General features: G+C 52.7%; 7 protein-coding genes across 7 annotated transcripts; 3 read left to right on the top strand and 4 right to left on the bottom strand.

Annotated features, from left to right (window-relative positions):
• Positions 1 to 476: 476 nt before the first annotated feature.
• Positions 477 to 2,824, bottom strand: BO97DRAFT_222936 (putative pre-RNA splicing factor Srp2). The gene is made up of 6 exons (XM_025690654.1): positions 2,583 to 2,824; positions 2,063 to 2,191; positions 1,760 to 1,920; positions 1,247 to 1,320; positions 1,089 to 1,185; positions 477 to 1,035 (listed from the first exon to the last, which is right to left on the bottom strand). The coding sequence occupies exons 1-6, from the start codon at positions 2,632 to 2,634 to the stop codon at positions 646 to 648; spliced, it is 903 nt and encodes a 300-aa protein (XP_025547361.1). The 5' UTR covers positions 2,635 to 2,824; the 3' UTR covers positions 477 to 645.
• Positions 2,825 to 4,294: 1,470 nt separating this feature from the next.
• BO97DRAFT_408441 (electron-transferring-flavoprotein dehydrogenase) lies at positions 4,295 to 6,875 on the bottom strand. Its single transcript, XM_025695865.1, has 3 exons — positions 6,175 to 6,875; positions 4,557 to 6,075; positions 4,295 to 4,504 (listed from the first exon to the last, which is right to left on the bottom strand). The coding sequence occupies exons 1-3, from the start codon at positions 6,470 to 6,472 to the stop codon at positions 4,405 to 4,407; spliced, it is 1,917 nt and encodes a 638-aa protein (XP_025547360.1). The 5' UTR covers positions 6,473 to 6,875; the 3' UTR covers positions 4,295 to 4,404.
• A 2,888-nt stretch (positions 6,876 to 9,763) lies between these two features.
• On the top strand, positions 9,764 to 10,769 carry BO97DRAFT_408440 (uncharacterized protein). Its single transcript, XM_025695864.1, has one exon. It carries the CDS (start codon positions 10,140 to 10,142, stop codon positions 10,401 to 10,403), a length of 264 nt encoding a protein of 87 aa, XP_025547359.1. The 5' UTR covers positions 9,764 to 10,139; the 3' UTR covers positions 10,404 to 10,769.
• On the top strand, positions 10,531 to 11,262 carry BO97DRAFT_222833 (TBP family protein). Its single transcript, XM_025690653.1, has 2 exons — positions 10,531 to 11,054; positions 11,114 to 11,262. The coding sequence occupies exons 1-2, from the start codon at positions 10,658 to 10,660 to the stop codon at positions 11,128 to 11,130; spliced, it is 414 nt and encodes a 137-aa protein (XP_025547358.1). The 5' UTR covers positions 10,531 to 10,657; the 3' UTR covers positions 11,131 to 11,262.
• Positions 11,263 to 13,298: 2,036 nt separating this feature from the next.
• On the top strand, positions 13,299 to 15,836 carry BO97DRAFT_428514 (uncharacterized protein; the record flags this gene model as incomplete). Its single annotated transcript, XM_025697297.1, has 4 exons — positions 13,299 to 13,430; positions 14,348 to 15,166; positions 15,230 to 15,497; positions 15,625 to 15,836. The coding sequence occupies 4 exons, from the start codon at positions 13,299 to 13,301 to the stop codon at positions 15,834 to 15,836; spliced, it is 1,431 nt and encodes a 476-aa protein (XP_025547357.1).
• Positions 15,837 to 15,924: 88 nt separating this feature from the next.
• Positions 15,925 to 16,820, bottom strand: BO97DRAFT_428513 (uncharacterized protein; the record flags this gene model as incomplete). Its single annotated transcript, XM_025697296.1, has 2 exons — positions 15,925 to 16,634; positions 16,688 to 16,820. The coding sequence occupies 2 exons, from the start codon at positions 16,818 to 16,820 to the stop codon at positions 15,925 to 15,927; spliced, it is 843 nt and encodes a 280-aa protein (XP_025547356.1).
• A 418-nt stretch (positions 16,821 to 17,238) lies between these two features.
• BO97DRAFT_222788 (putative cyclin) lies at positions 17,239 to 19,291 on the bottom strand. Its single transcript, XM_025690652.1, has 3 exons — positions 18,319 to 19,291; positions 17,348 to 18,267; positions 17,239 to 17,291 (listed from the first exon to the last, which is right to left on the bottom strand). The coding sequence occupies exons 1-2, from the start codon at positions 19,146 to 19,148 to the stop codon at positions 17,538 to 17,540; spliced, it is 1,560 nt and encodes a 519-aa protein (XP_025547355.1). The 5' UTR covers positions 19,149 to 19,291; the 3' UTR covers positions 17,239 to 17,291; positions 17,348 to 17,537.
• Positions 19,292 to 19,817: the final 526 nt, after the last annotated feature.

The following is a 19,817-nucleotide window of genomic DNA, read 5'->3' as shown; positions in this document are numbered from 1 at the left end:
GGCGAGTGGTGGGGGCCGCGGCCTTTAGCGCGGGGAACCTTTCTTTGTTGCCTTGCTGCCTCGCGCAGTTTCCCTTCCTTACGGTACTAGAAGAAGAAAATACAAACATAATCATGCACGCATTCCACCCCCAAACTTATCAACGAAGTTATTATTCAGTAGAGTCCAATGTACACATACATCTGCCCATGGGAAGATTGGAATTGACATCGTTAGATATTACGTCGCAAAGGGTTGGTGGCCATCCAAGGTCGTGTGTTGTTCCATCAGTCGGCTGCGCTGAAGTCGACCAAAAGAACAAGTCGCGGAAACTCAAGAGACAAGCCCAGAGCATAGGTCGCCGAATCATTGGTCATCATACCACATCCAGTAAATGTTCAGAAGCACCTTCGTTCCTTCGTTCGTCGTCGTCTTCTTCTTCTCTGTCGCCTCTCGTCTGCGACGTGCATACATTCATATGTTCTTCTCGGCCGTATCCAGTCCAGGAGTGTAAGCGAGGGTGACCGAGTCGGATTATTCCTGGAACCAGTAAAGGGAAAGCGCAAAGTGAGACAGTCCACGCATTGAATAGAGGTCAATCAGAAAGCACAGTGGGTATCCGCCATGCACTTGGTGAAGCACAATCAAACAACAACAATCGACCCTCTACCAGTAGCCACGGCGTTCGTACGGCATGTACTCGCCCCGTGGAGGGCTCCGAGGACGAGGGTAGGCTCTGGCTTGCATGTAGGGGTCATCATAGTGCCGGGGTGGAGGCGGAGGACGAACATCATACGGGTCCTCATAGGGTCGACGCGGAGGAGGATAGTCGTCAATCCGAGGGCGAGGAGGCGTCCGGCGTCCGTAGCCATCCCGTTCATAGTATTCCCGGCGGATGGGGATAGGAGACCGTTCCCGGTAATGAGCCCGCGGACTGTAGCCACGAGGTGCAGGGAATCTGCGGTCGTATTCCTCCATAGGGGGGAAGCTCCGGCGAGGGGATCGCGACCGGTAGGGATCACGGAAAGAACGGTCTTCCGGTGGGTAGTTCTGAATCTACGGAGAAATGAATATGCTGGACTGGATGTAAATCTGTCAAGGATCCTTACATCGGCGATGCATGTCACGCGGGACCCTTTGAACTCGCGCTGGTCGAGCTTCTCGACGGCAGTTTTCAGATCGTTCGCAGTCTCAAACTCGACGAACCTTGTATATCATATTAACGACAATTCGACCGGGTATCCAGGGGGCAAAGGACATGACGCACCCTCTGCCGAGCTCACGACCGGTCTCGGAGTATACCACATCAAGGCCAGACTGACGGGCAAAGTCTTTCAGGTCCTAGAGTACGAATTGGTGAGTCCATTTCCTGGTGAAGCAAGTTTCATGTCCGGCAGTTCCAAGTGGCTGAGAGCAGAAGGGTAGATGAGACACGAGTCGCACAGAAGGGGCCAAAACGACCAAAACCCAAAAGTCCATAGGTAAGTCGTCCAAAAGAGGTATGGTAGTTCCCTTCCAAGGTGTGTCCGTGGTGTGGTTGTCCAATTCTCAACCCGGCACGTGGGAAAGCCTGGTTCCCAGGTCGAGTGATGCATATAGCTCCCAAAAAGTCGATTCAGATCGCTGTAGTATCCAAAACCAGAGTAGAACGTGCATATGTGGACAAATATAGCAAGGCAGAAGGCAGAGAAGGGATAGGCAGAGATTGTCAAGAAACACTGATCGGCCGTGCTTCTAGGCGTCCGGTTGTTCCTGAAGAAAGGGGACTTGGGCTGCTAACCTGCCAACTTGTTTCCGGGAGTCCAGAAAGCAACATGCGAAAGATTGTGCGGCGGGGGCGAGGCATGTTGGGACGGTCCATCGGGCCTGGGAAATTTTCCTTGCGACGGGGACCCCGCGCGAATTGCACGGTGAGTCGCTCGCCCTTGAAATCGCTGCCATCTGTGAGGTAAAAAAAGAGTCAACCTTGTGGCGTCTGGAGCAGATGGCGGTATCACATACGGAAAGCTAGCGCCAAAGCAGAGTTAGTCAACAGAAAAGACATGCAATTCGCGCTCCCAGTTTCCGCGGAAGAAGGACTCACCGGGAACAACATCTCGAGCATCCATCGCATCTTCGTACTCGATAAAGCCGAAGCCATTCATCAGTTTGATCTCTGTGATCTTTCCGGAACCATGGGTGCTGAAATGCTCCTCGATGTCCTGCTTAGTTACTGAATTGACACGGCAACGCCCACATGGGCGTCGCGAATAAAGGTCAGCTCATTGCGAAAACATGCACGTTAAATGATCCAAGAAAAGTAAACTGAAAGCCTCCCCAGCAATGTCCGGGTTCGAGGAAACCCTGCGCAGAGTGGAGAGGAGCGCGCGCAGGCCTGGTTCCTGACTAGCAACCCCCGTAGATAGGAACTGAGAGCAGGAAAGAGGTACAATGGTCCACTGAACCAACGTTGCTCAGGGGATTGGAAGGAAATCCATCCAGTTACATGGCAATCCAGTGGAGCATCCTGTTATTATGGCGCAGGTGGACTGGATAGCTTTGAAAAGGAGAAATCCGGATCGGATGGAAAGGAGACCTTGAAGAACGGATAGATGGCTGCATACCATTGCGGGGAAGGTTCCCGAGATAGAGTCGGGTAGACGAGACTTCAGTCATGGCTGGAACTCAGAAAGCAAACAAAGCAAGTGGCGAATCAATCCAATCGGAAACGGCAATAACGTCTGGCCTCGGAATCTCTTCCAGTGGGTGACAGGGAAATGAACCACGAGTGAAGATTATGGCCTGATTGTGCTCCAGCGGTGTGTACTCCAGGAATCTAGATGGCGACAACAATGGTGGCTCAGACGGTGATGCTCCTGGCAATCCGGGGATCAGGCAAAATAGTCAAAATATCCCGGAAGGAATCTGTAGACCTGATCAAGGGGGATAGAGAACACAAGCGCGTCCAGGTCGGAGCTGCTGAAGGTGTAGTAGCTATCTTTGGCGAGCTATCGTAACCGCGGGAAAAGGAGAGGGGTGGCGGAGGGGTGATGGAAGGTATTGATTTGGATCGAGGTGATCGGGAGGATAGGAAGGGCGATGGAAAGGAGCGAAAAATATGACCAGAGTTCGATGAGTTGAATGAGAATCAGGAGGAAGAGAGAGAAAGAGGAGAGCGAGAGAGGATTCGAGCGATCGTCACGGCGCGAAAAGAGGAGAGAGCAAAGAGGCGGCGGCGGCGGCGGCGGCAGACAGACTGACAGACTTGCGGGCAGCGGCTTGACCGCCAGGGCAATAATAATAACACCAGACTGAGTTTCTTCTGACCACTGGCGGTGGAGGGCATCCAATGGCGGGCGACGCTCCCAGAAGGTCGCCTCACTCTGCGGTTCCACGTGGCCCCGCCCCGTCCAGTTCCTGGCCTCATACTGTAGATGTATCAAGTTATCAACAATTCTGATTTATCGTTGTACGGTAGATGCCTTGGATGGATGGCAGAGGAGTCTGGTTTAGCCAAGACCTCACATATCCAGAGGGATTAGTACGCTATCGATGTATCTCATTTGGAAAAAGAAGAAAAAGAAAAAGAAAAAAAAGGGGATTCTTGGCCCTCACTCGAATCTATATATACTTCCGTGAAGCAATCTTGTTTCTTGCTCCCCAACACTGCACTGAGACCACATCCCTCATCTTGCAGCGTCAATCTATCTAGATACTAGCGCAAAGACTAGAATGACGGACTCTGAGTGTAGAATCCAAGCTCTTATGATATGGGGACCAGCTCTGTTGGTTGATACGAACACTGTAAATAATCTACGATGGGAGTACCCAAATGTCGACGTTGACCAGACCATTGAACTCGGATTGTGTCAGAACAACACAGCAGTAGCGGAAGGCCCACCGAGCTGGAGCGATCAAAGTAGGTCAGTCAAGGCATATGTGATCATAGTGCCCAGTAATGGCAAAGATATGTTTCACAACCACTTTTCCTTCTCGCAACTTGCAGAGGGTGAATTATGAAACAGGAGTAGTCAACAGTCGGCAGAATCTGCGCTCGACCAATAGTGACTCTGCCGACCCTGAGCACGAACCCTTCTTAATGCACTCCGCCATACATAAACAGTTCCTTCGTTTGCGATGTATAGCAGGCTCAATATCTACCGTTCCAGTGCTACAGATGGATTCGATCAACACGGCTGAACCGCGGCTGGCAAGGCGGATGATCCACGCAGACCCCGGCTAGGCTACACCGGGACTAGTTAGTGGCTTGGGAGGTACTCGTAGAGTACTTGCCCGAGTGGCGAAACACAACAAGAGCATCAGCCATGCTTTCAGCGTTGAAAATGAGGCGGTATCATGGAGGTTTGACGCCGAAGGATGTATGTACATAGATTCTCATCATCCGATCAATCCGCTACTTTTGTTACAATACATCTGGTATGTAAATCAAGTCATAAAATACTTAGGTCCCTCCCCACCCTGCGGCGTCTGCCAGTTGATGTCCTGCGTGGGAACCTTGATGTCGCACGTCTTGCAGTGAATGCAACTGCGTAGAATTAGCCTCCGACAGCATGGGAAGAGGAAGCGACGATACTTACTTCTGAGCATTGATCTGGAAGCGAACGCCATGCGGCTTGCTGGCGTCCTCCACATACTCGTAGACACCGGCCGGGCAGAACCGGTTCTCCACACCCTGGTACTTGGGCCAGGCAATGTCCGTATGCTTGTCCCAGTCCTCCACTTGCAAGTGGACCGGCTGGTCCTCCTCGTGGTTCGTTCCTGTTCGGCTGACGCTGGTGAGGATATCGAAGCTGATCACGCCGTCTGGCTTGGGGTACTCGATCTTGTTGCATTGGGAGGCCAACTTGGTGGCCGCGGCATCAGTAGTGTGGTGCTTGAGCGTCCAGGGTGTCCGACCCTTGAGGAGGTACGCTTCAAGACCAGAGTAAAGGATTCCACCATAAAGACCGAGCGGCGTGCTGAAAGAGGGCCGCATGTTGCGCACCTCGTACAGCTCCTTCCAGATCGACGACTTGCGCAAAGCCTCCTCATAGTCGAAAAGGAACACGCTGCCGTCAGGATTACCCTGCAGAGCTGCGAAGGTAGACTCGGCAGCTAGCATGGCAGACTTCATGGCGGTGTGGGTTCCCTTGATCTTGGGGACGTTCAGAAATCCGGCGCTGTCACCGATTAAGGCGCCACCGGGGAAAGCGCATTTTGGAATGGATTGGAAGCCCCCCTCGTTGAGGGCTCTTGCGCCGTAAGAAATGCACTTCCCACCCTCCAAGACTTCTTTGAAGAGAGGGTGATGCTTGAGTTTCTGAAACTCACCGTAGGGCGACAACCAAGGATTCGGGTAGTCCAGACCTACCACCAAGCCGATGCTGACCATGTTGTCGCCGAAGTGATACATCCAGGCTCCACCATAGGTATCCGAGGGAAGGGGATAGCCCATTGAATGCGTGATCTCTCCGGACTTGAACTTCTCCGGCTGGATCTCCCAAATCTCCTTCAGTCCAATACCATATGTTTGCGGCTGGCTGTCGCGACGAAGGTCGAACTTCTTGGTCACCTGTTTGGTCAAGCTTCCGTGACAGCCCTCAGCCAGCAAAGTGACCCGCGCATGGAATTCCATACCCCGCTCAAAACTATCCTTCGCTTTCCCGTCGCGACCGATACCAAGATCGTTGGTTGCGACACCAAGAACAGAGCCATCGGGCTTATAAACCACCTCACTGGCAGCAAATCCGGGGTAGATCTCGACGCCAAGCTCCTCTGCCCGCTCCCCCAACCATTTCGTGAGCTCGTTTAAGCTGATGATGTAGTTGCCATGGTTGTTCATCTGCGGCGGCGCGGGAATGGGGAAGGACGAGTTCTGAGTCAAGAAGCGCATCTTATCCGCCTTCGCCGGCGTCGCTCCCTCGAAGCGGGATGGGTTGTCCTCCGAGAGCCAATCGGGCAACAACTCGTTCAACGCGGTCGGTTCCAGAACATTGCCTGACAGAACGTGAGCGCCCAATTCACCGGCCTTTTCCAACAGGATGACGCGAAATTCCTCATTGCCGGCGTCGTTGGCCAATTGTTTTAAGCGGATGGCGGCGGCGAGACCAGCCGGGCCTAATCAGGCGTCGAGCAAACAGCGGTCAGCCACTTCACGATCTTGCATTCGCGCATTGTACCCTCATCTTTGCGACTGGGTTTCTCCGGAGTTCTTACCGCCACCAACAATGCAAACGTCTACCTCATCCGATTCTCGGTCCAGCTGTCGCGGATCGAAATTGCCATCGGCGTCGGTGAATCGTCTGGTTACCGATTGTGAAAAGGCGCGGGTCTGAATGGGGGTAAACAGCGCCCGCGGCCGAGTCGCCTTGCGATAGGAGGCTGACAGGGGGCGGTTCGAGGATCGCGCGGAGGTTGCGAGAGATGATAGGGAGGCGGAAGCCTTGGGTAGGCGCAGGGACGAGGGTCGGATTTCGCGCCTCAGCAAAGGCAGGACCGCGCCTTTGGAAGCCATGATAGTTGCGAAGATGTGCTGATCAAGAATGGAAGGGGAGAAAGGAGTGGGGAAAGGGTGACAGTAGCGCTAGATGTTGGTAAGTTCTATAATGGGGTCAAATGCATGATAGATGGAGGATAGATCGCGCCCGAGTAAGATGGGAAAGCCGAGAGTCAGTCCTGTAGCGACCGGCGGCGAGAGAATAATGCGATGCTCCTGTTAGAGGTATAATGGACAGTCAACAGTCAACAGTCGATTCACAGTACTGTAGTCTGTAGATAGTAACAGTGAGACTATTGTGAACCAGAGGAGTCACTCTCCGACCGATCAGGTTGAAGCACTGATTGATGATCCAATGGAGGGATGAGTGTGACTAAGAGGAAGGGGCGATGAAGGGGGGAGGGGGGGGGGAAGAATTTTTGGTGGTCGGCCCGAGGTAGCGGCGGCCAATGGAAAGGCGGATAATGAGAATCAGCCTGCTCTCCAGTCCTGCGGGATACTTCAGGTTTACTTCGTACTTCCGCCCATACAGCCGTGACTCCCGTCGGGACACATGCCAGCGCAAGGGCAACAGACCTCGAAAGTCGCCCATCCGATGGACCCTGACCGACTCCGTGTTCTTTCGCATATACCGACTACGTCGCAATGAACAAATGGTTCGCGTCGCACGTATTATGCACAAAATGAGTCCATGACACTTCCAGTTGCCCCCAAATGCCACCTTGCCGGAGATAGCCGTGGCGACCGCCGGTTACCTACAAATCACATGAAGGCACCAACCATCAAGCCAAGAAGAAATCAATCCAGGAATCAACCAACGCCTTCGATGACGACACGCGTTCGGGATGTCATGGATCTTTCCTGGTTGCCCCCTAGGCTTTACTGAATTCCCTGATCTTCATGTGATGGACAAAGAAAGGGAACTACGCTTGTGGCGATGCATCAACGACCGATGGACTAGATAGATAAGCATCATGATCCACGACGATGTAGGACAACGCGACTGCGAAGTCATGTGGTTCATGGACATCTCCCCATCGACTCCTTAACTCCCGAGACTGTATACCGGACTCACCGCATGCTGAGTTCTGTCCAGTAGTTCTGGTGAGTCAAATAAGAACTGTGTCCTAATCTCCGAGACAGTTGCCTCGAAAAGGACACCTGGCCGGATTACGTAGCTCGGCGCAGAAACAGTAACCACCAGCCGGAGCCCTGCCAGGTGCCCTTGTGCCTTTGATACGGTATGCAGCACAGCGAGTCAAAGGGTTGAATGAGCTTGAAGGCTGGTGCAGCGCCGATACTGGTCGACTCGGAGACTAAGATCAAGCAACGTAGGCTAAGTTCCCAGTCCAAAGTGACCAGTGCTGCAAGTTGACCAGATACCGATCGAGCTGGTGGATCAAAGCGGATGGTCTGAGATCCGGGGTAAGAAGTACTTAATACTTACTACTAAGTAAGTAAGTAATACATTGGAGCCTTGAGCCGGGAGGCTTGTCGAAGGCGGCAGGCAACGCCAAATGAGAAGGGAGAACGCGTCCAGTCCTGCGACCCCATGACGCGCGCGCGACCGGGACTGAAACACATCACAATTTTTCTTTTCTCTTTTCTGTCGCGGTGTCGGTCAAGGATATTTTCTCGAAGCGACCCATCATCCCTTATGGCGATTTTTCCAAACGACAGTGACATTAGTCGGAATAGGGACATTCGAAGAAGCACGTTCAACCAAGAATCCTTTTTTTTTTCCGGGGCTGTGATCAAGGAAGGATATCAAACAAGCTCATGGAAAGGAAGAGAAACCGGGCCAAGAGACAAAAATTTTCCCTCTCTGCTTTTTCTGGGGGTAGGGTTGGCGGTGGTCGCCAGTTGCTAAAGCGGCAGGCCCGTGATGGCGGGCGGACGCGTTAGTCTGTATTGTAGCAGCCTCAGCTCTGGTTCGCAGTCGCCGAGAACAGCAAGCCGGCATGATAACCTGAAAAGAGAGGTGAGAAAAAAAAAAAAAGCCTAACGGAATGGAAAGGACTTTGCGAAAGTGGATTCTGGTTGGTCAAGCTAGTTCATTGCAGGAGCAACGCGGACTGGTTCGAGTCGAGTGGCTGCAACCATGGCGCTCGTCGGGAGAAAAAAGAGTAAGGGGGGCGACGACACAGCCAACGAGAACGGCAGCACGACAGTGGGGCTCCCAGACAATGTGTTGACCGTGGGTCTGCCGATCAACAAACCAGCGCTTGTGCTTGGGGAGTGCTTAGGGTCCTTAGGAACGAAGTTAGGACAAAACCCCCGGGAAGGGTTGGCGTCGTTGGTGTCGTTGGTGTCGTTGGCCACCTCCCCCCACCCCCCCAAAAGAGGCTCTTGGACGCTAGTGAAAGCGCTAAGAGCCAGAGAAACCGAAGAAATCATAAGCAAACCCATGGGTGGTCGTCGCTGCTTTTGCCGCTCGCCGCCGGGCCCAGCCCCCCCCTGACGCCAGCAACTTCTTCCCCCTCCGTTGCTGGGAGTCCCAAACCTATATAAGAACACCAACCTCCCACTTTCACAACTCTGCTTGAAATTTTCCTCTGGTCTTGGCACCGCCCGGAAAGCCATACAGTCCTCTTCCCGCTCCCTCCCCCCTCCCCTCCTCTCTCCCCCCCTTTATCCTCTCCACTCGTACTCATCACCAGAGTCGCTAAATTCCATTTTAGCTGTCTCTGCTGCTGCTTTTCGTGCTGGTCTAAGATTCCCCGGGAAGAAGTTTCTTAGGAAGTCAAGAATCGGACAAAAAGGTGGAAAGAAATTTAACCTCTTCCCTTTTTTGTTTCTTTTTTTTTTTTTAACTCTTACTACACTGTTTCAGAATTGAGTTACTGAAACAGGAAGATTGCTGCCTCAGGTTTGCATCTTCGCCGCTCTCTCTCTCTCTTCACTCTTCATCGAGTCACACAACACACCTTCTCTCCCAAAAATCGCAGATAGACTTCACCAATTCCAAGAAAGGAAAAAAGAAAAAGCAAAAAAAGTTTTGGCCCTTGATCATATCACGTGCATCGTGCATCGCACCCACTGTCTTTGGACACTCCCTCTATCATATCACTCACCCTCTCGCCCCCGTGTTTGTCATCTCTGCCACCTGCCTGAGTCAAGAAAACACTTAGCTGTGCTTTTCTATCGGTTGCTATCTGTGGCCTGCCATTATTCCAATTGAATAACTCGCGATTCATCCGTCATTCTCGAACTCGCCGTCGCCGTCCCTGTCACAGTGGTCAGTGACGTTCGCAACATCGATTGCCTGCAGCTGCCCGAGTTGTCGGCAACTTCCATCTATTTGAGTCGAGCGAAGTTCGCTTGAAGTCAAGTTAACTTGACCTACTGAATTGAAGTGTATTCACTACACTCATTCTTCTGTGGGATACTGTTGCTGTAGGGGAGACATTGAATTGTTTTCTCCCACAAAGGGTACGTGACTTTTCTCGTCGCTGGCTGTCCCCTCCCTGCGACCGGGTATAAATATCCGTGTCTTTGCCACCTCGGTCGCAACTTGACTTCTTCAACCTCACACAGCGCTGCATTGCCTTGCCTTGCCTGCCTGTCTTCCTGAACTGACTGAGATCTTATCTGGTGCAGACTCTGTCATCCATTAACTCTCATCACTTCTTCACTTCTTCAGCGTCGGCTGGTCTACGGCTCGAGTATTTCTTCACTCGTCGCGATGGATTCTCTCACAACTCATCCTGCCACTGCGCAGCAGGCCCGGGCCTTCACTTCTCCTGCCTCTCTGTCCTTTCCTGGTGGTGCTGGTGATCTCACGCCACCTTCCGAAAAAGATGCACACATGGCAATGGCCCAGGGAGGTTTAAATGGTCAGCAGCAGGGAGCAAATGCCTCGAACGGCAACGGGGTGGCGCCCGCAACTCCTGCTGCTACTCCTGGTGCGAACACTCCGGGCAGCGGCATTGTGCCTACCTTGCAGTGAGTATATTCTTGCTGTTCTCGTTCTCCTGGTTTATCCAGATTGCTGAACAAGAATTTTTTTTCCGTGCAAAAGAAACATCGTCGCTACGGTCAATCTTGACTGTCGACTGGACCTGAAGACGATTGCGCTTCACGCAAGAAATGCGGAGTACAACCCTAAGGTATTACTTCCCACACCTCCCTGAGCGTGAAATGTCAGGGGATTGTGTGGCTGAACTGGTCTTTCTTTCTTCATAGCGTTTCGCGGCCGTGATCATGCGTATCCGAGAGCCGAAGACGACTGCTTTGATCTTCGCCTCTGGCAAGATGGTGGTCACTGGTGCCAAATCGGAAGATGATTCCAAGCTGGCGTCCAGGAAGTACGCGCGTATCATCCAGAAGCTCGGCTTCAATGCGAAGTTTACGGATTTCAAGATCCAGAACATCGTCGGTTCCTGCGATATCAAATTTCCGATTCGCCTGGAGGGCTTGGCTAGTCGCCACCACAACTTCAGTTCCTACGAACCCGAATTGTTCCCTGGTCTCATCTATCGTATGATGAAGCCCAAGATCGTGCTCCTGATCTTCGTCAGCGGCAAGATCGTCCTCACTGGTGCTAAGGTCCGTGAGGAGATCTATCAGGCTTTCGAGCTGATCTATCCTGTGCTTTCGGGTATGCTATGCACTGCTGTCTCCTCCCTAGGTGGCTCATTTACTAACGTGCGTAAAAAGATTTCCGTAAAGTCTAACAGGCTTCATATCCCACCCCAACCTTTCGTCGACTTGTATTATCAAAACCTTTTGCTTCTGCGTTTTTTCTTTCCAACATCACGATTTGTCATGCTAGCATCTTTCCGGCGTTATTAGCGACCTCGATGTGTTTTTTTTTTTTCTCTCTGACTCAACAATTCCCTTATCCATTTCAAATTTCCCCCATTTTAGAAAGTCGCACACCGCAGGACATGGGGGCGGTACTGTGCGCTGGTCGAATGGTGGCCACTTATTAATCAGTCTAGTTCTGCGCCTTCGGGCAACAAATGGCTGGCATAATGAAAAAAAAGATCGCTTGATTAAAATCTAAACAAGAACTTGTTCTGAATCATCATATCGGAGTAGCTTGTGTTCTCGTAGCGAAGGCGGGTGGTATATGTTGAGAGCGTGCGAATCGCAGATCAACAACTGACTAGCGGTCGCTTTTGCGTTAACCTGATAGGTTTAAATCGTCTTGCCTACCTCTTGACCCTGGCTATCCATGATCTTGATAGGGCTTGACAGTTCGGTCAATCAGACTGGGGGAGGACTCGGGAGTCCACCCATCTACGAATCAGGCTTCACGTACGTCTACTTTATGACAGAAGTAGTTCATAAGGATTGTGGATTACACTGCGCCTAGAAAGGCTCTCTGAAGGTTCTCTCGATATACCGTCGTTAAATGAATGACGTTTTGCATGATGGGTTGGTTGTCTGGTCCTCCATAGGAGAGCGGCACTCCGTTACGCAGTTTCAGGTGCCTTTGTAGTGATTGCAGACGCTTGGTAGGCTGCTTGAAAGGCTTGAATCGGTGTACCAAGAGTCCCTTGCTTGGAGAGGTGCTTAAAGAGGTGCTTGACTAAAGGTGTTTTGCCCACCAGGGAGTCAACTTCGAGATGCTTGGGAAGAGATACCTACTCAGTCAGGTGTTTTGCTTAGAGAGGGTGTCTGTCCAGGACTTATTCATCCATCCAGAACTGCTTGTTTAGAACTACTTGCCCAGAGGACTATTTATCTAGAGAACTGTTTATCTGGAGAACTGTTTATCTAGAGAACCGCTTGGCCAGAGGACTGCTCACTTACAGAAGTACTTGCGTTCAGAGGTGCTCAAAGAAATGCTTTTAAGGGCAATGGGTAAGAAGAGCTCTCTTGTATCCCTTTGTTTCTTCGGGAGAGACTTCTTCACACGTTTCAGGAGTCTTCTTTCTTTCTTTCTTCACTTCTTTCTCCCTTTCTGCTTCTCTTTCTCTAAAAAAAAAGACTACGAGTGTGAAAGAGTCTTGATAAGGGCCTGCTAGAGCCGTTCCCCAAGCCACGTCTGCAGTTGCTCCTCCAATTCCCAGGCTAGACAAGAGGGTAAGTAGTAGGTATACTCGATAGACAAACCACGCTTTCCTGTGTTCGCATGTTCTTTGGCTTCTTTCAATTTCCAACCCGTCGTTTGTGGTATGTTCAAGCTAACGAGTTTGTGGTTACTTGATTACTTGCTCACTTGGTAGGCTGGCTTTATGCTCTTTAGTGTATAAATTACGCGGTTAAGAGCTTTACTCTGGGACATATTGAACAGAGGAAGATAGGTCTGCTCCATGTTGAAGCAAGGAGAAGGGTGATAAAAGCACTTGGAAGGATAACAGGATGGATGATGATAAATAAGTAAACTCCTCATGCCTATCTCATATAGTGTCAAGAGACAAGTTTCTGCTTCGACGAAGCACCCACATACCTAGCTACGTACCTGGAGTAGGCTACAGCTCGATAGAACTCATGAACCTCTCTTCATACCAACCACACCCTTCAAACACCTTACCAAACATATTCATTCCTCCTAGCCATCCACACCTCCTGCTCCGACCCTCCTCTCGAGGCACAGGGATCTATGTTCAGCCACGTTGAGTACTCACGTATGCTCAAAGTCTTAACCCACATACGCAGAATCTCGATCCACATATACTCAAAACCACCATCCACCCCTTCTCATAATACATGTAGAACATGCCCTCCCACTGTTCCACCCTCTCCCCCATACTCAACCCAGCCCCTCCGCGCTACCGCACTCAAACAAAACTAACAGACACAACATCCCCGATCCCTCCACGCGTACCTTTCGCAAACGTGTTACCATGTATAGACCTCATGTAGAGACCTTATTCCGGAGCGGATCAACATTATGCGCAACGGATCTCTCATGGATACTCTGGATCGAGCCGTGCCTGTTTCCTTCCTGATCGACAGCGTTCTCGCGCGTGGAGACCTTATTCCGAAGCGGATCGACATTATGCGCAACGGATCTCTCGTGGATGTTCTGAATTGAGCCGTGGTTGGTTCCCTCGGAGTTCGAGATGATAGGCGTGGAGGCTACGAGAACGCCTGTGGTGAGGGTAGCGAGGAGGAGGGGGAGGAGGGATGTTGGCTTCATTTTGGGTGGGTGCGAGTTGAGGATTTGGTATTGCTGTTGTTTATGGTGGATAGTTGTGGTTGTTGTTATGGGGGTGGAGGTGCGAATGTGTGTACTCTGGATTATTGAAATGCAGATGAGCGAATATGTGAATGCGGACGAACGAGTATGAGGGTGTATTTATGAGGAGATAGATGGACGGATCTGTTGCATATGTGGACGCAGATGGATGATGGGCTTTGCTCTCAGGACTGGGGTGGAGGGTGAGAAAGGGGCTTTATACTAGCAGTATGTCTCTTGCTAGTTAATCGTATGTCACTGATGTAAGATTATGATTGTTCCTGCCCCTTTGCTTGCGCAACGGCGAGGCCTGTTACCTTTTAAGGAGGATGGAGGATCTGGGCCGAAACACTCACTCCTGAATAGCCGGGGCAGTGAGCCGTGTCAGCGAGGAAGTTGGTTAGGGCTTGGGGGCCGATCGATGAGGCATCGTTTGTATGTCTAGAATAGTGTTGATACATGGTTCTTTTCGTCAGAGACACTGAAATATCAAGTGGCGAAGTAATCTGCCTACAAGGTAGCTAGCCAGCTTACCCTGACGTCTAGACCTACCTATTGATCCCCTCACCCTTCTCTCCAGGCAACTCCCCAATAATCCAATACTACCACCACCATGCCAGCAAAAACACCCATCACCCACACCACAATGCCATTACTGACCCCATCAACCGTACTCCAAGCACTAACCACCAAAACCACCCAAACCCCGAACCTTTTCGACACAACCCACCTCAACCGCGCACTGACAACCCTCAACGCAGACCAAACGCTCACCCTCAGTCCCGCAACCTTCCTCACCCCTCTTCCCAACCCTCACAAATACCAATTCCCAATGCATCAAAGCCCTCAAGCAAATCCACCACCTCCTCCTCTACTTATCCACCTACCCGTTCCACCACCTCTCCTTTTCTGAACCAGAACAAATCCTAACCCCCTCCTCCCTCCTCCGCGCGCTGACCCTAACCTCCTACGAACTCACCACCCCTCTCTTTGATGAAAGCCCTCGCACCCGTGCAGACCAACGCCGGCTCCTCTTCCAGGCCTTAGCTACATTCCACATCCCCTCCTCACCGGATGGATACCAGGAAAGCATAGCGCAAGCAGGAGCAGGAGCCCACGCCCACCACAACGCCTCCGCCTTGGACCCCCCTCAACGAGACCTCTGCGAATGCAATTCCGATGAAGACGGGGATGAAATGTGCCACGATCTCCTGGACGTGCTGTATAACGTCCAGACGAAGAAGGTGTGGGAAGCCGGGGTGCCGCGGGAGGGGTGGCGGGGGGTTGCGAGGCGCTTGAGGAGTTCCGAAGGGGAAAAGGTGCAGGTGCAGGTGAGATTACAGGATCTGAGAATCTCACGGGATGAGTTCAAGGAGGTGGTGCGGTTGTTTCTGGGGGTGTTTTTTGGGGTTCCGAGGGGTGATTATGATACTTACGAGCTGGGGGGTGCTGCTAATGATGACGGGTTAGAGGAGGCGGCGGAGTGTGTGGTTCGGGCGTTTAGCACCCGGACAGAGGAGAACGGGGAGGATACCGGGATTAGGTGGGAGGTGTTCGATGAGGTGGTGAGGGATATTCTGGTGAGTTCTCTGCAATCTGGGTTGGGTGGTGATTATGCTCGTGGGATTAAAGGATGGATATAGCCCGAGTTCTTCCAAGCATTGGACAGGTTATTGGCGCCGTTGTATCGGCCGTTGGATAAGAATGATATCCTCCGTTCGCCGCCGCCGGGGAGGATAGCCACGTACCCGGTACTGGCGCAGATGGGGATGATTCTGGCGGAGACGGTGGCGTTTGATTCGTTGTTGTGCCGAAAGTCGTATGCTTGTCACCAGGGGAAACGCCTTGATGCGCTGATGGCTAACCTCATGGACGATGAGGATCGGACGGTGTTGTTTGTGGCGGGTCGTTGTAGGCACTCCGGGCTGAGAGCGGTGTTGGATTCCATCTGCCGTGGAAAGGCATCGAAGGGGCCTCGTCTCTGCTGTTCCAATTGAGTCCCGTGCAGGATGTCTCTCCGGGGCTGGGTGTGCCGAAGTGGTTCGGCCGGGGTACCGGCTGGATGAGGTTGATGGGACGTTGGTTTTTGGTGAGCAGGGAAAAGGGGTGCAGGTGGTGCTGGACAACGACCTCAGCCGGATGAAGGTGATGCATGTAGCTCAGACAGGAGGGTATCAGGCGAGACAGCGGAGGGGAGACTGGTCGATGGAGGTTGATGTGCAGGAGATTGAGATCTGGGATGAGGTGTGAGCGTAGCGGCAGATAGCTCTATCTCATCTACTGTACTATACACGATATATACACCTATACTACATACTACAAAGAAACAAAAGTATGATCACTCCTTCAAAAAATCCCCAAACACCCCCTCAAACACCTCCCTCGCCCGGTCCTCACCCTCAATGACATCCCCATGACAAGGCACAACACCCGCCAGACCACCCCACCCAGCAATCCGACGTATACTCTCCCCAAAGCCCTTCCGATCCTTGGCCGCAAGCACATACCACACGAACCTAGCCTGCGCCTTCCTCTCCGCCGCGGTGCCCGTCTTCATCCACCCCATCCCCGTCCGATTCCACCACCCAGCCCCGGCGTCCTCGTCCGTCAGACTATACTGCTCCCATGCCGGTAGATTGAACAGCAGATCCGCCTGGATCAGCATCCGGGTGGGCTTGTGGAGGAGCACGATCTCGCGGTTACCGTGGCTGTGCACGTATTCGATCTCGAACGTTGCGTGAAACTCTGGCGTGATGGTTAAGGTGTGTTTGTTGGTGGGCGTGTAGATTATGTCGAAGGTGGGGTTTGCGTCTGTCGTTGTTGTCGCGGACTGCGACTGCGCCTGGCGCTTCTCGTGGAGGCCCTCGGGCGCGATGATGAGGGCCTCCGGGTAAGCGGCTTTCCAGGCGGAGAGGTGGATATGGTGCTCGATGTCGGGGGCGACAATGTAGGCCACTTGGCCGGTGCCGGTGGCGGCGATGACGGATTGGATTTCTGCGGTGAGAGTGACGGGCGAGAAGATGAGGAGAGAGCCGGATGGCAGTTTGACTGTTGTGGATGTTAGTGGATATGGTCATCATCCAAGGCAAGTAACAACATACCTAATGTGCCTCTTCCCCCAAACTTCAACACTCCAAATCGAGCAAATGGTACACTGAAGGTAGTGATATCGGGGTTGAGTTGGCGGATGACGGTGACTTTGTTGGGATCACCGGTGAATAGGTTGCTGCTCATCTTGAGGATTGGTTGTGTAGCGCGATAGGTGGTGTGGTGTTGTGTGGTGCGATATAAGGCCATAACATTATATAGAGATATGCTAACTAGCTGATAATATGCAATGATTGATGATGACATACCTTTGCGGTCTAGACTCGATCCACAATTCCGGCAGCCGGATCGTCAAGTGCCCGGTCTCTCGGATTTGCTCTCCCGCCTGCCCGACTGAAGAATATGATTGATGAGGTCGGCGTGGCATGGTTGCATATTCCAAATAGTTACTACCTTAGACTACGCGGCGTATGCAGGTCATTCAGAGAACTCCTGACTGCGTGCTGATTGGTCACTCCTGCATGGTGTTAGCAACGCTGTATCATGTGCCTGGTATACTCAGGGGGAAACAACCCGGTCTATCGAAACACAGATAGCTTATGGACAAGCGTTTGGTAAGGAGCCTGAGAAGATAGTTCCGAATTCTGCATTCCTTGACTACAGGTTGATCAGGAGTCACCCGGTGGCCAGGGCCTAGTATAAAGACAACGTACGTATACAAAGCATCCTGCATGAATCACCCAAGTGGATACAGCACGGCTGCAATACTCTGGAATAATTACTTCATGTCTAAGCAAAAGGTATAGTACAAAATCCCTCTCACCGCTTTCTTTCCCAATGCATAGGGGACATCTATCACTTTCACGTGAATGCGAGTAAGAAATATAAGAAGAATAAAGCTCGCTAGAGCTCGCCCTCCTCACTTCCGCCGCCCTCCTCGTCGGGTTCGGCAGCCTTCGCTGGCTCCGGCGACGGTGGCCGGGCCTCTTCTGGAGGCGGCGGGGGAGGTGGAGGGGGAGGGGGCGGTGGTACGTGTGAGTAGCTTGACTGCTCTTCAAACGATGGCTTCCTGTCACCGGCAGACGGACGTCGCCTGCGGTCGTCTGATTCTGCATCCCAGTCGCTTCGGTGACGGTCTATTTGCCGACGAGCAGGGCCAGGCGACCCGTGGGAAGACATGTTCTGCTGTACAATCTCGTCGATCCGTTGTTGGATGGGATCGACCGAGTGCCCCGGCTTGGCGCCACTAGAGCGACTAGCACTATCACGGCGAGGAAAGGGTCGAGGTGCAGGAGGTAGAGGGTGCGGATGGCGAGGTTGTGAGTGATGCGAAGGAGGCGGGAGTTGTCCCGCGGAGGCGTGACCATTTCCATGGTATCGATCTTGAGGTGATGATGGCGCTCCATTTGAGCGAGGGGCAGCCGAGGAGCCATGCGCAGGGCCTTTGTCGGCCACCAAATCCTCCGAGTCCCTCCGCTGTCGCTTTTGGCTTACGGATTCGTCATCTCGGGATGTAGTCGATTCGTGCAGTGAGCGGTCGTGAGGTTGTTCTTCGGGCTCTCTGGACCGCTTCCGTCCGTTGACGGAGTCTGCCCCTGGCGCAGCCTCTGCCGACCCGCCCGCGCGCGGTATCCTGGTCTTCTCAGTACCCTCGTCTGACGCGGTGGGGGCGGACAGGTAGTACGTATTTCTTTGCAAGGCATTGTTTTCATAGAGTTGCGCCATTCTCGTGACCGTACGACGCACCTCGACTATGTCCACATCGATCTGCTCCCACCACGGCCGACCGAGTTCGTCGTCTTCAAACCCGACATCGCAATGTTTGGCAGCGGCGTACAGAGCGGCAGCGGCAATGTTGCGGGCTGTGAATTGCAAGCAGAGGACAGTGAACATCGAATCGTTGACGAAGGCCCAGGACGCATTGCGCATATGCTTATTATCCGCCACCTTGAAGAACTGCAGGAATTCGTAGAGGATGCGATACGGCTCTTCCAGCTGCAAATCAAAGCAGAGCGCCTCTAACAAGATATCTTCGTGAACCAGAATCGTGTCGCGCCATTTCCAAAATTCCTTCGACTGTTCGTCGACCACCAGGTTTGGTTGTTTCTGGGCGACCCGGCAGCAGGCAACCACAAGCTCCTTCATCCTTCGCACGTTTTCGTCAACCTTCGTGGCCAAGAACAGGGCCGTTGCAGCGATGGGGTAGGGGTGCATTCCGGGTCGGTGGGGTAGATCGACCATGCTGTATCGCATGAAAAATCGATGGAGGTACACGGCCGCAGTCGCAAGCGTGAGTTGCGGCAGCTTTAGCATGATGCCCACCTGGGAGATGAAGTTCACGCCCTTGCTGCGCGAGGTACTTTCCGCATCCATCTTCATGCCATCGAGCTGAGACGGCGTTCGTGTGAGCTCGTCATCGGTGAAAAGCCATTGAGCTTGGGTCGCGATGAGGACGGGGTTCGAGGGCGCAGGAACAGGCCTTGGCATCTGACGTTGGCTCCTTGGAGAAGTCATCGCGAGAGATGCAGGCCTCGCGGGTAAGGATCTGATTGCTGGTAGATGCAGCACGCAGTCTGTCCGGGCAGGAGCTAGTTCCGAGGACGTCGGGGGTGAAAGAGCTGTACACGACGCGAAATGAAATTGAGTCCGAATCCGCACGCGGAGGCAAACTTGGCGAAGGATCCGATCCGAGTTTCTTCATTCACCCTGCTTGTTCAGAGGCGTGCGAGGGAGCCAAGGAGTGACTGAGAGCGCACCCTGATGGTAGCCCACTGGCGACAGTGAGCCACTTTATCTCGTCACCTGGAGGAGGTTTAAAGAGTCGTGTCAACCATGGCCCGGGTGGCTCTTCATCGCATCGGATGCCGGGGATCGGGAGGACAGTCGCTCGCACCACGCGTGTTTTTCCACAGGCCGCGACAGTAAGAGCGATAAGAAGAAGTAGGTGGTTTCCGTTACTACTGAGCGCGGCGGAGTGGGTTGCGAATGAGGAGAGTGTCGTGGTGTCGTCGATTATTGCCGGAGGAACCGGTCGAGCTCCTTTCTAGAGCGGTGGTTTTTCTCGACTCGCACTTTCGCCCAATGACGATGCGGATCGGATCATTGAGTTGTTCCGATCTAGATCGCTCGCCGCTCAAGTAGCACCGGCATTCGGACTATTAGATGCTCTCTCGCGCCCCCCCC

The sequence above is a fragment of the Aspergillus homomorphus genome (assembly GCF_003184865.1).
Source record: "Aspergillus homomorphus CBS 101889 unplaced genomic scaffold BO97scaffold_51, whole genome shotgun sequence".
Taxonomy (NCBI): domain Eukaryota; kingdom Fungi; phylum Ascomycota; class Eurotiomycetes; order Eurotiales; family Aspergillaceae; genus Aspergillus; species Aspergillus homomorphus.
This window is presented reverse-complemented; position numbering and strand designations above follow the sequence as displayed.